This window comes from Nansenia antarctica, assembly GCF_963989245.1.
Source record: "Nansenia antarctica genome assembly, chromosome: 7".
NCBI lineage: Eukaryota > Metazoa > Chordata > Actinopteri > Argentiniformes > Microstomatidae > Nansenia > Nansenia antarctica.
The window spans coordinates 3,121,288-3,133,787 of NC_137677.1; the positions used below are offsets into that span (position 1 = coordinate 3,121,288).

The 12,500-nt window shown below is 45.7% G+C and overlaps 2 protein-coding genes across 2 annotated transcripts in view; both read right to left on the reverse strand.

Moving 5' to 3' along the window:
• cp (ceruloplasmin) overlaps window positions 1-12,500 on the reverse strand; it is a 423,180-nt gene that overhangs the window by 278,504 nt on the left and 132,176 nt on the right. The window lies entirely within an intron of this gene.
• anos1b (anosmin 1b) overlaps window positions 1-12,500 on the reverse strand; it is a gene marked incomplete at both ends in the record, with an annotated part of 73,001 nt that overhangs the window by 9,975 nt on the left and 50,526 nt on the right. The window contains 2 exons of the mRNA XM_080535995.1: window positions 2,896-3,034; window positions 7,153-7,364. Of these exons, the coding sequence (XP_080392121.1) occupies window positions 2,896-3,034; window positions 7,153-7,364 (351 nt within the window). The remainder of the gene's footprint in view (window positions 1-2,895; window positions 3,035-7,152; window positions 7,365-12,500) is intronic.

Consider the following 12,500-nt stretch of genomic DNA (forward strand, 5'->3'; position numbering starts at 1 on the left):
GAGTTAGTAATTCATAAAATACAAAGGTTCCATCTCACAGAACATAATGGAATGTAAAAACTTTGACGCTCAATATCTCTGAACTGCCCGAAACGGAGATAGAACCTTATCATTCTAAGCTCACGATGTGTACAGTACAGGGGTGACATGAGAGAGATAGCTGTTGCAATACACTACATTATTGTAGTTACACTACATTATTAAGCCTTGTATTCCACTATAGATACTAAGCCATTATCATCATCGTTATCATCATCTCCAGATCAACACATATACATTTTGTGGGGGAAAAGGCGTGACGTTAACAGAGAGGGCATCTCACAACTACATCTATTAAAGCAAGTGGCAATTCAACATCCAGAGACACTGAATGAATGTTGTCTTAATAATAATAATAATAATAATAATAACTTTATTTGTATAGCGCTTTTCCTGCAATCGTTGCAGATCAAAGTGCTTCAATCATTATATAATCTTAATTTAATAATTTTGTCATTCTAAGGCAATATTAAAAAGACGGGTTTTTAGTCTTGACTTGAACATAATTTGCTGAGGTTGCATCCCTAATGTAAACTGTTCCACAATCTGGGTGCATAAGATAAAATGAGAACGCAGCCTCACCAAATCTCTTCTTTTGGACATGTGGTACACAGAGAAAACCAGCGTCAGAAGACCTGAGAGCTCTATTGGCCTGATATGCTAGCAGAAGACCTGAGAGCTCTATTGGCCTGATATGCTAGCAGAAGACCTGAGAGCTCTATTGGCCTGATATGCTAGCAGAAGACCTGAGAGCTCTATTGGCCTGATATGCTAGCAGAAGACCTGAGAGCTCTATTGGCCTGATATGCTAGCAGAAGGTCTGAACATATTCTGGTGCTATGCCAGCGAGAGCTTTAGTTAAGTTCTACTTAATCACACACGGTAGAACAAGCCAGAATCACATTTGGTCCCGTAGTAGAATAGCTACATGAGAAACATTCAGGCCAATGTGTGTGCAGTTTAAAACATGGCGTTACTATGACCTTGAATGACAGCTTACGTTCTACAAACAACTCATGAACACATCACCCTCCAAGTGTCAATAATGGAAAAACACACTTAGCCTTGGGCGTTACTGTGCTTTAACTGGACGCATGTTTCTCCTGTCTGCTATTGTTGAAGTAGAGGACCGTTTCCCTGTGAGTAGGCCAAGGTCAACCCGTTCCTCTATAAATATTTCAGCTGCCTGCGCCACCATTCACAAAGTCAGTTTTTTTTCCAGGCAAGCACATTCATGTTAAGGCAAAAGCATATCCATAAAGAAGGCTTTTACAATCCTGGAGTTATGTTTTAAAAGGCCACACGAGAGGAACACCAGGTGGTGATCAAAAAAAGGGAACAAGAAAAATCAGCCAAGACACAGAATACAAAATAAGCTGACTCGCTAGGAAAACATCGAATTAATTGGGGCCATAGGAAAATAACCTGCATGCTTTAGCTGCTTTATTGAAATATGGAATAGGTTCGTGGTATTAGTGAGTGGGCTATTAAGGGTCCGTGTAGGACTGGACTAAGCCGGGCGGGAGTTTCACCAGAGCCCTCATAGGGTGGGTGTCTGGAAATGGTTTTGGCAGAATTTCTTTGCGGGGGGAATTGGGATTTATGCTAATTAAGACCAGAAACAACAACAGGAGAGGCACCCTAAGGATCAGAGGGGGCCAGACACACACACACACAGGCAACCACAAGCACACACACACACACACACACACACACACACACACACACACACACACACACACACACAGGCAACCACAAGCACACACACACACACACACACACACAGGCAACCACAAGCACACACAAACACACACACACACACACACACACACACACACACACACAGGCAACCACAAGCACACACACACACACACACACACACACGCACGCACACAGACTCGAGGGTCAGACCGAGAGGTTAAGTGTTGCTAGCTGGGATGTGTCCCCTGGGTTGTCCCCTCCTGATGACCTCACAGCCAGAGGGACCGTGATAAGGCCCGGGTTCACACAGCTGAGACAAGCCAGGCTCCTGCTTCTGAGGGAGAGGTTAATGTCTGTCAGCTTGGGCCTCGTTGCACAGGGAGGGAAGGTCGGCCTAGTAGGTGTCAACACCCAAAGCCTCTACAGGAGACCCTGTTCCTCTGACCTTTGACCCCCTGACATGGAACCTGCACCGTGAACCAGAGAGCTAAGAGTCAGAAGTGAAAGCCCAGTGTCACTTTCACACTGATTATGTTGACACTGTTTGTTTTAAGTGTGTGTGTCGAGGGTCGGCTAGACTTTGTGTTAGGTGACTCTAGTTACTGCTGGGGAACGTGAGGAGCTGGATCTAGCGGTTACCATGGTGACAGTTAGTTGGTCATCCATTGTAAAAACACTGTGGTATTCAAGGTGGTAGTGAAGGTGAGCTTACCTGTATTTAAGGTGGTAGTAAAGGTGAGTTTACCTGTATTTAAGGTGGTAGTGAAGAGTTTACCTGTATTTAAGGTGGTAGTGAAGAGTTTACCTGTATTTAAGGTGGTAGTGAAGGTGTGTTTACCTGTATTTAAGGTGGTAGTGAAGAGTTTACCTGTATTTAAGGTGGTAGTGAAGGTGTGTTTACCTGTATTTAAGGTGGTAGTGAAGAGTTTACCTGTATTTAAGGTGGTAGTGAAGGTGTGTTTACCTGTATTTAAGGTGGTAGTGAAGGTGTGTTTACCTGTATTTAAGGTGGTAGTGAAGAGTTTACCTGTATTTAAGGTGGTAGTGAAGAGTTTACCTGTATTTAAGGCGGTAGTGAAGGTGAGCTTACCTGTATTTAAGGTGGTAGTGAAGGTAGTTAACCTGTATTTAAGGCGGTAGTGAAGGTGAGCTTACCTGTATTTAAGGTGGTAGTGAAGGTGAGCTGGGTGCGGCTGCTCTTCAGGCGTTTCTGTCCCCAGTAGGAGATAGCCTGTACCTGGATCAGGTAGGCGGTGCTGGGCAGGAGACCCTGCAGCGCCATCTCTCCCACAGCCTGACAAACACAACACACAGAGAAAACAGGGTTCATACATTTAACAGATGCTGGGGAGTTCAGGGGAGGCTGGTGGAGGTAGACATCGGAGGACGGGGGTCATTGTGATGCACGGAACGGAATGAGGAACCGTGAGCTTAGAATGATAAGGTTCTATCTCCGTTTAGAATGATAAGGTTCTATCTCCGTTTAGAATGATAAGGTTCTATCTCCGTTTAGAATGATAAGGTTCTATCTCCGTTTAGAATGATACGGTTCTATCTCCGTTAGAATGATAAGGTTCTATCTCCGTTTAGAATGATAAGGTTCTATCTCCGTTTAGAATGATAAGGTTCTATCTCCGTTTAGAATGAGAAGGTTCTATCTCCGTTTAGAATGATAAGGTTCTATCTCCGTTTAGAATGAGAAGGTTCTATCTCCGTTTAGAATGAGAAGGTTCTATCTCCGTTTAGAATGAGAAGGTTCTATCTCCGTTTAGGGCAGTTCAGAGATATTGAGCGTCAACGTTTTTACATTCCATTATGTTTTATGAGATGGAACCTTTGTATTTTATTAATTACTAACTAAAAAAATGTCAACATTTTAAAAATAACACCACACAGGCGTTAATAAACACCTAATGGATCAGATTATGTAAAAAAACTCAATTTTGACCAAAAACCGTATAATTCTAACGTCGCGGAACGGTATGAAACGCACATGTTTGATACCGTTCCTCATTCCGTTTCTTCTTTTGTTTCCAGTCATGTTGTCTCCTGTTAGCCAGGAAACATTTCCTTTCCTTCACAACCGCTAAGCTGAGCTGAAGAGGCCTTCATCCCCGCTGACAACCTCCTCTTGGTATAACTTCCTTCCTCTTCAGCCAATCTGCAGCCAAGACTTGGTCAATTGATTCACAGCAGTACACAGTTTTATGACTAACCTTGATTTGAACAGACATATGGTCGAATCCTTTTTCAGTTTGCCCAAGGTAAGACAGGCCGTGAAGGATATTATATGTTGAATGTTTTCTGTCTGCCCTAACTAAGCTGTTTGACAACAAAATTTCCCCATTGGGGACAATAAAGGTTTTCAATCAATCAATTATATGAGGAGAGTGAGCTGTGCGAGATTATAGAGACACAGTCATTTAGAACAAAACAAATGGTCTTAAATGCTGTGAATATGATCATTATGAGTGTGTAAGGTACTGTTGGGGTTTTATATTATTTATACTTAGAAATGTAAGTCTCTCTACAGTTTGGTGAATCTAGCAGCACAGCACTCAAGGAGGGCCCATTTCCTTCCTGTAAGGGATGGGCCAAGATCTGTGGCGCAGTAAATAATTCTGACTATGGACAGGACCCATAACTTGTGTAACCACAGATTTGTATAATATGATTGGTTCCCAAGAATAGTGACCTCATGACCAAGGACAGTTCTATAAATATGAGTCGCACCCATCGTTGGGGGCTGCTTTTTGCTTCTTGCTTAATGGTCTGCTCATTTCTCTCTTGTAACTTGGCTTAATAAAAGGCCTCTTTGGAGACAATTGATCTAAGTTCTTTGTGCTTTATAAGTTCTACTAAATCTATTAAGAACCATTATATCCCACAACAGTAGGAAAGTGGAAGATCACAAAACACATACATTAGTAGCCGGCCAGGCGAGGCAGTCCACTAGGAGCTGATATGACTGATGACGAGACGCCAAAGGCTACGGAAGCACGGCTGTCGCACGTTAAATGGGAATAACCTCAAGAGGTCGCGGGGTCGTCAAAGCTCTGTCTGGTTCGGATAACCGACATCTTTTAACAAGTCCGAGGGATCCGTCGGCTCGGGCCTGGCAGTGTTTTGGACCAATCGGAGTGATTCAGACGTATTAGCTCTCTCTGACTGAGTGATGCAAATGCAAAAAAATGCAAAAAAACACACAAAAAACTGTGTCATTATGATTGATAACGCTAAGCTGTTTTCCATTAGAGGGTTTGAGTGACAGCACATCAAAACAACTCCGCTAATGGCCCCGACTGCTCATTTTCTCTCTGGTTCATAGGTAGACAAAACATGATCGACGGGCAGATAATGACAGATCATAATAGGGAGGGTTAGAGTTAAAAGCCGGTTCCCCCAAAGGTTTTTGCTTTTAGTAGGCGACCAGTATGGAAATGGGGTTGAGTATTTTCCATGGCCATCTTGATAGCCAAAACATTTACTCTATGGGACTGTATGGGACTGTGTGTGTGTGTGTGTGTGTGTGTGTGTGTGTGTGTGTGTGCATGTAAACTCAGTGTATGACCGTGTGTGTGTGTGTGTGTGTGTGTGTGTGTGTGTGTGCATGTAAACTCGGTGTATGACCGTGTGTGTGTGTGTGTGTGTGTGTGTGTGTGTGTGTGTGTGTGTGCGTGTGTGTGTGTGTGTGCGTGTGCGTGTGTGTGTGTGGTGTTGCGTGGCCCAGCTGCCAGTGTGCAGGGTGGGAACACACACACACACTTGTAAAAATTCCAGTGTTCCCGTGTCCCAGTGGAGGAGTGACTGCCATGTCCATTTGAAATGTTTAAACGGATCCAGTCAGAGTTTTTATTACCCAGCCAGACCCAACAAGGCCAGGGCACACACACACACACACAGGTGCACACACACACACACACACACACACAGTCAGACCCAGCAAGGCCACGGCATTGGCTCTCATACAGGCTTCCATACCTGGCTTACTTACTGTAGAACACAGAGTTCTTAACTGCATCAAAACAAAAAAGACTCAATACTTCACTCACACAACCCACTGACTAGCCTAGCTATAGACTACCCTAGCTATAGACATCCCTAGCTATAGCCATTAACTCTGCAATCTGCCAGTGTTCATTAAATCATCCTCAACATTATGGATTTTTCCACCGTTCCTCAATAACTGCTTCATTGCTATTTGATTTCCCTGATAGTCAGACAGCCAGACAGCCAGACAGACAGACAGATGGGTGCCGGGGTAGCCATGACAAACATCATTTTCACGGTGCCTGACTTTACGTGCTAGAGGTAGTCCTTATATTTATGTCTAAAGGACAAACTTGACGTCAAAGACATCATTCATATCGTGTTTCTCATAGCACTTGATATATTTTCCAATATGTCGCCAGGTGTTTTGATTCGAAAGAGTTATCTAAGTGGAGGTATTCGAACGTGACGCAAAATTCCAATCCGGAGGACGATGGCATATTTTCGGTTCACCTGACATCTGAAAACAGTAGCTCTTTATTGGGGAATGTTCCTGTGAAACGGAGCGCATTATAAACCAGAGAGGACTGTGTCACAGTGAAAACAAATCTCCTAATCAGAACCATTCGCCTGCTTGTTGATTTACTGGGGAACGAAACGGTTAAGTCACAGTAAAAACCCACAGCTGCCTCTTGCGTTTGTTCTCACAACTTTTGTAGAGAAGTAAAATCCAGAGGCGAGCACTTTATTAAAACCCAGGTGCTGCTGCTGTGTGTGTGTGTGTGTGTGTGTGTGTTTGCATGCAGGGCACCTGCAGAGCGACTGCAGAACAGCAGACACACATGCCCAGGAGCCATTCAGTGGTTCCAGAGTGGTTCCACATACATTATGTATTTGCAGAAAGGGGAAATGTGCAAAAATATGACGAGCCCATCATATTGTTTGTGCCTGATGATCAGCATTAGAATTGTATATAGTGTAACGATACAGTTATTTCACTTATTATATTTGGTTTCTTTGAAAGTCACTTGGTTAGGTGAGCGACAGGGGTAAATCCATATACAAAATAACCCTCATCATTCCTCAGTTTATAGCCCAGTCAATACTAGGAAACACAGAGCTCAGTCACTACCCATTTTCCGTCGGAGACTCAAGACCTCCATCTCATCAGGTTACACCTTAACTGCTCCTCCTGAGACATCTACTACCCCCCAGCACTGTGTCTCCTGAAGACACCCGCTTTTTCTCCTTTACTGTGTCCCCTAAAACTTCTATTGACCCCCTTGAACTGTTTCTCTGTTTCTCCAGATGGTGATAGAAGTAGATTTTTCCTTCTATCACTGCCAATGGCCCCGGGCCTGAGCTAGATTACATATTCCTGTCACATATGAGTGTGTGGAGAGTAGAGCATGGCTCTCTTACCCCCTGTGTGACCCTGGCGTGGTCCTTCCTGTCCTGTCCCGTGAGGCGGGAGCGCGGGGTGTGGCGGGGGCTCCAGGTGACCTTGTAGTGGTGCAGGGGCAGGTCTCCCTCCCGGGGGGGGTCCCAGAGGAGCAGCACCCCGACCCTCCCGTCCCTCGCCAGGGTCTCGTTACCGATGCGGACGGCCTGGGGGGCCTCCGGGGGGAACGGGTCTGGAGGGCGGGAGAGAGAGAGAGACAGATGAGGGGAGGGTGGGAGAGAGAGACAGATGAGGGGAGGGTGGGAGAGAGAGACAGATGAGGGGAGGGTGGGAGAGAGAGGGAGACAGATGAGGGGAGGGTGGGCGGGCGGGCACAGGAAGGTACAGTGCAGCAGCAGCAGCAACTTGTGACGTTAGAATTATAAGGTTCTATCTCCATTTTTGGTCAAAATTTAGTTTTCTTTACATAATCTGATCCATTAGGTGTTTATTAATGCCTGTGTGGTGTTATTTTTAAAATGTTGACATTTTTTAGTTACTAATTAATAAAATACAAAAGGTTCCATCTCACAAAACATAATGGAATGTAAAAACTTTGACGCTCAATATCTCTGAACTGCCCTAAACGGAGATAGAACCTTAGAATTCTAAGCTCACGTGTAACTGGCCAAAGAAATAGCAATTAAAGAAAAAGAGAGTTAACGTATCATGCTGTTCCAGAATGTGAATGTGCCCAATTATGCTCTCATAACATTTCTACCGGTGTCGTCATATTGAAGGTCAGCTTTACTGTAGCTCCTTCATCATCGTCATCATTATCCTCTAACACTCACTTATTAGACTCATCTCAAGTGACCCTGAGTGCAGCGATGCGTGTGTGTGTGTGTGTGTGTGTGTGTGTGTGTGTATGTGTGTGTGTGTGTGTGTGTGTGTGTGTGTGTGTGTGTGCGTGTGTGTGTGTGGCTCAGCAAAAACCTAGCAAGGTCACACACCACCCAGTAATAAAGTCCAGTCCCTTCCCAGTGTGACAGGTAGAGAGAGAGAGTGAGAGAGTACAGTGCATAGGAGCTGATGTTATTATTATTATTATTATTATCATCATCATCATCATCATCATCATCATTATCATTATTATTATTATTATTATTATTATTGTGTGACAGACAGAAAGTCGTGAGCTTAGAACTATAAGGTTCTATCTCCGTTTAGAATGATAAGGTTCTATCTCCGTTTAGAATGATAAGGTTCTATCTCCGTTTAGAATGATAAGGTTCTATCTCCGTTTAGAATGATAAGGTTCTATCTCCGTTTAGAATGATAAGGTTCTATCTCCGTTTCGGGTAGTTCAGAGATATTGAGCGTCAAAGTTTTTACATTCCATTATGTTCTGTGAGATGGAACCTTTGTATTTTATGAATTACTAACTCAAAAATGTCAACATTTAAAAAAAATAACACCACACAGGCATTAATAAACACCTAATGGATCAGATTATGTAAAAAACTCAATTTTGACCAAGAACCTTATAATTCTAACGTCACGAAGTTGTGGAGGACAGAAAGTTGTGGAGGACAGAGGGCAGCGGTGGCTGTGTGTAGTGCTGAGGTAGCAGGCTGCTCAGCTAACGACCCAGACAGACACACAGACAGGAAGGTGAACTCACAGACAGACACACAGACAGGAAGGTGAACTCACAGACAGACACACAGACAGGAAGGTGAACTCACACACAGACACACAGACAGGAAGGTGAACTCACAGACACACAGACAGGAAGGTGAACTCACACACAGACACACAGACAGGAAGGTGAACTCACAGACAGACACACAGACAGGAAGGTGAACTCACACACAGACACACAGACAGGAAGGTGAACTCACAGACACACACACAGACAGGAAGGTGAACTCACAGACAGACACACAGACAGGAAGGTGAACTCACACACAGACACACAGACAGGAAGGTGAACTCACAGACACACACACAGACAGGAAGGTGAACTCACACACAGACACACAGACAGGAAGGTGAACTCACACACAGACACACAGACAGGAAGGTGAACTCACAGACACACACACAGACAGGAAGGTGAACTCACAGACAGACACACAGACAGACAGGAAGGTGAACTCACAGACAGACACACAGACAGGAAGGTGAACTCACAGACAGACACACAGACAGGAAGGTGAACTCACAGACAGACAGACAGACACACAGACAGGAAGGTGAACTCACAGACAGACAGACAGACACACAGACAGGAAGGTGAACTCACAGACAGACACACAGACAGGAAGGTGAACTCACAGACAGACAGACACACAGACAGACAGGAAGGTGAACTCACAGACAGACACACAGACAGGAAGGTGAACTCACAGACAGACACACAGACAGGAAGGTGAACTCACAGACAGACACACAGACAGGAAGGTGAACTCACACAACAACATAATCAGGCAATAAACCTCCCCACACGTCGGAGATTAAACAAAAATGCTTTGCTGTGTGAAATTGTGAAAGGTACTACCTCGGGAGGGATGATACATTATGCAGGAGACAGACAGAGGCGTACTGTCGTACCTGAGGAGACGTGTGTGTCAGGGAGGAAGTGTGTGTGTGTGTTCAAGGCGTGTGTGTGTGTGTGTGTCGGAGGGTAACACCCCAGCTAATGACACTGGGATTATAGGAGGAGGGTAGTTAGATGATGAGTCAATGTTACATCGTCTTGGGTGCTAACGGTGTCGCAACTGTGTCGACTTACTCTGTCTAGGATGGTTTGGGGGTGATATGGGTGTGGGGAGGGAGGGGATGGTTAACAGACATGGCTGAAATATGGGCATAAGGGTGTCACTTTCAAATGGGTCCATTTCCTGGTAACCATTTCATCCTTGAGTTCCCCTCCCTGTGGTGTGAGTGTGTGTGTGTGTGTGTGTGTGTGTGTGTGTGTGCTTGTGTGTGTGTGTGTGTGTGTGTGTGTGTGTGTGTCTGTGTGTGTGTGTGCATGTGCATGTGCGTGTGCGTGTGTGAGCGTGTGTGTGCGTGTGTGTGTGTGCGTGTGTGTGCGTGAGTGTGTGTGTGTGTGTAGATTATATTCGGGGGGAGGAGAGGAGAGGAAAAAAGTAGAGTGGATGAACATAAAAGAAAAGAAAGATAAAGGGAATAAACAAAACAAAGCATTGAACCAGAGCGACTATCAGTGTGTCTCAATGAGCAACATCTCAAAGGAAACCTTCTATGACAATATAATGAGCCGGGAGTGACAATTTCACGAGCCTTTGTAAAGTAAATCATGAAAGCATGAAAATGACATTGGAACTGGCTGGTAAAGCTCCTGTTTGAATTACAGAGCGGCCTCACCAAAGCCTCTTGGATAGTCCCGCTAGGCCCTATAACCTTTCAACACCGCCTCTGTCTCTGATTAAAAACTACAACTCCCAGACTAACTCTCTCTCTCTCTGAAGAGAACAGTCCTATCACCCCAGGCGTGTTGTGCTTATTCTAATCCAGGGGTCTCCGAAACATGTTAGGACCGGATGACTTTGATATGGAGTAGCTGGCGGTGAGTGTGAGTGTGTGTGTGTGTGTGTGTACGTGTGTGTGTGTGTGTGTGTGTGTGCCTGCGTGCCTGCGTGTGTGCGTGTGTGTGTGTGTGCGTGCCTGCGTGTGTGTGTGTACGTGTGTGTGTGTGTGTGTGTGCGTGCCTGCGTGCGGTGCGTCTATGTGTGTGTGTGTGTGTGTGCCTGCGTGCCTGCGTGTGTGCGTGCGGGCGTGTGCGTGCGGCCGTGTGTGTGTGTGTGTGTGTGTGTGTGTGCTGGCTACTGCTCCTGTGGGCTCCTGGGAGGGCTGCAGTGTAACCTGGAGCAGCAGTTTGGCCTCGGGGCTGCGCTCCTGAACCTGGTGTTTGGTCTGATGTCTGGTCTCCGGCCCTATTGAAGTCAGCCCTGCTCGTGGACACAATCATAACAAAGAGGCCAGTTCATCAAGGGAGGCCAGTCGCTCTCTCTCTCTCTCCATTCTCTCGCTCTCTCTCTCTCCATTCTCTCTCTCTCTTTGTCTCTCTCTCTCTCCCTCCCTCTACTCTCTCTATTTTGGCGCTCTCCCTCTCCAATCTATCTCCACTCTCTCTCCACTCTCTCTCTCTCTCTCTCTCGCTCTCTCTCTTTCCAATCTATCTTCACTCTCTCTCTCTCTCTCTTTCTCGTTCTCTCTTTCCAATCTATCTTCACTCTCTCTCTCTCTCTCTCTTTCTCGTTCTCTCTTTCCAATCTATCTTCACTCTCTCTCTCTCTCTCTCTCTTTCTTTCTCTCTCTCTCTCTCCCTCCCTCCACTCTCTTTGATATATCTCTGATCTCTCTCTCTCTTCCTCTTTCTCCCTCCCTCTCTCTCTTTCTTTCTCTCTCTCTTTCTGGTCAGCAGCACAGAGCGTCTGAGACACGGGTGACTCAACCTCCCAGGGAACCTTTCATCTCTGCTGTCGTTTCCTGAGCGACGACCTTTGACCTTCGGCTCGTCGGCATTTCATCCCGCTGCCGCGTAATCAACATTTGATGGACATGGCTAACCGGGAGATATGTGGGTTACACACAATACAGACAGGAGGAATAAGTTCCCGCTGCGATGGTGTGTGTGTGTGTGTGTGTGTGTGTGTGTGTGTGTGTGTGTGTGTGTGTCTTACAGAAAATCCCCCTGCGTCTAACACTTTTGACCTGTCTCTCCAGTTACAAAAGCCGGGGTTCTATAGTGACAGTTGGTAAATAAATCCGCACACATACCTGAAGTTCACAGTCATCTAAATGTGCAGTCCGATCTCAAACACACACACTCGGTTTCACCAACAGTTAATGAGCCCAGAGAAAGAGAAAGCAGCTGTCTTCAAAAAAGTCGCTACTCGAGTGTAACACTCCAGTCACAACACGCATAGTGCGGCTCTGTCCCCCTTGACAGCACAGAGGCAGCTAAGAGAGAGGGGAGAAACAAGCCAAGGAAAGCGTGTTGGACCCCCTCCCTTCTACACTACTTATCCCAGTGTGTCAGCAGCAGTGCTTGACTTGAGCAGCGGACACGTCCGATTGGTCCGCTGGCCAAGGACACTGTCAACCCGGGCGCGATACTGTATTTGTCTTTCTCCTCTGATGAACTCACTCCCCAACACGGGTAATTACTCAGCTGAAGACTCCTGCAGTTCCCTGGCGTTGGACGTCCATTACCTCAGTCTGCTAACAGTTAGATTTCTGGCCATTCTTACTTTCTCCACTATTATCCATTTTAAGTTATGGAGTCCTTTCATTGGTCGAGCGGGGCGTGCCGGTAACTGATCCCAACAACCCCCCCCCTGTTGTCCAGCAGAGAGAG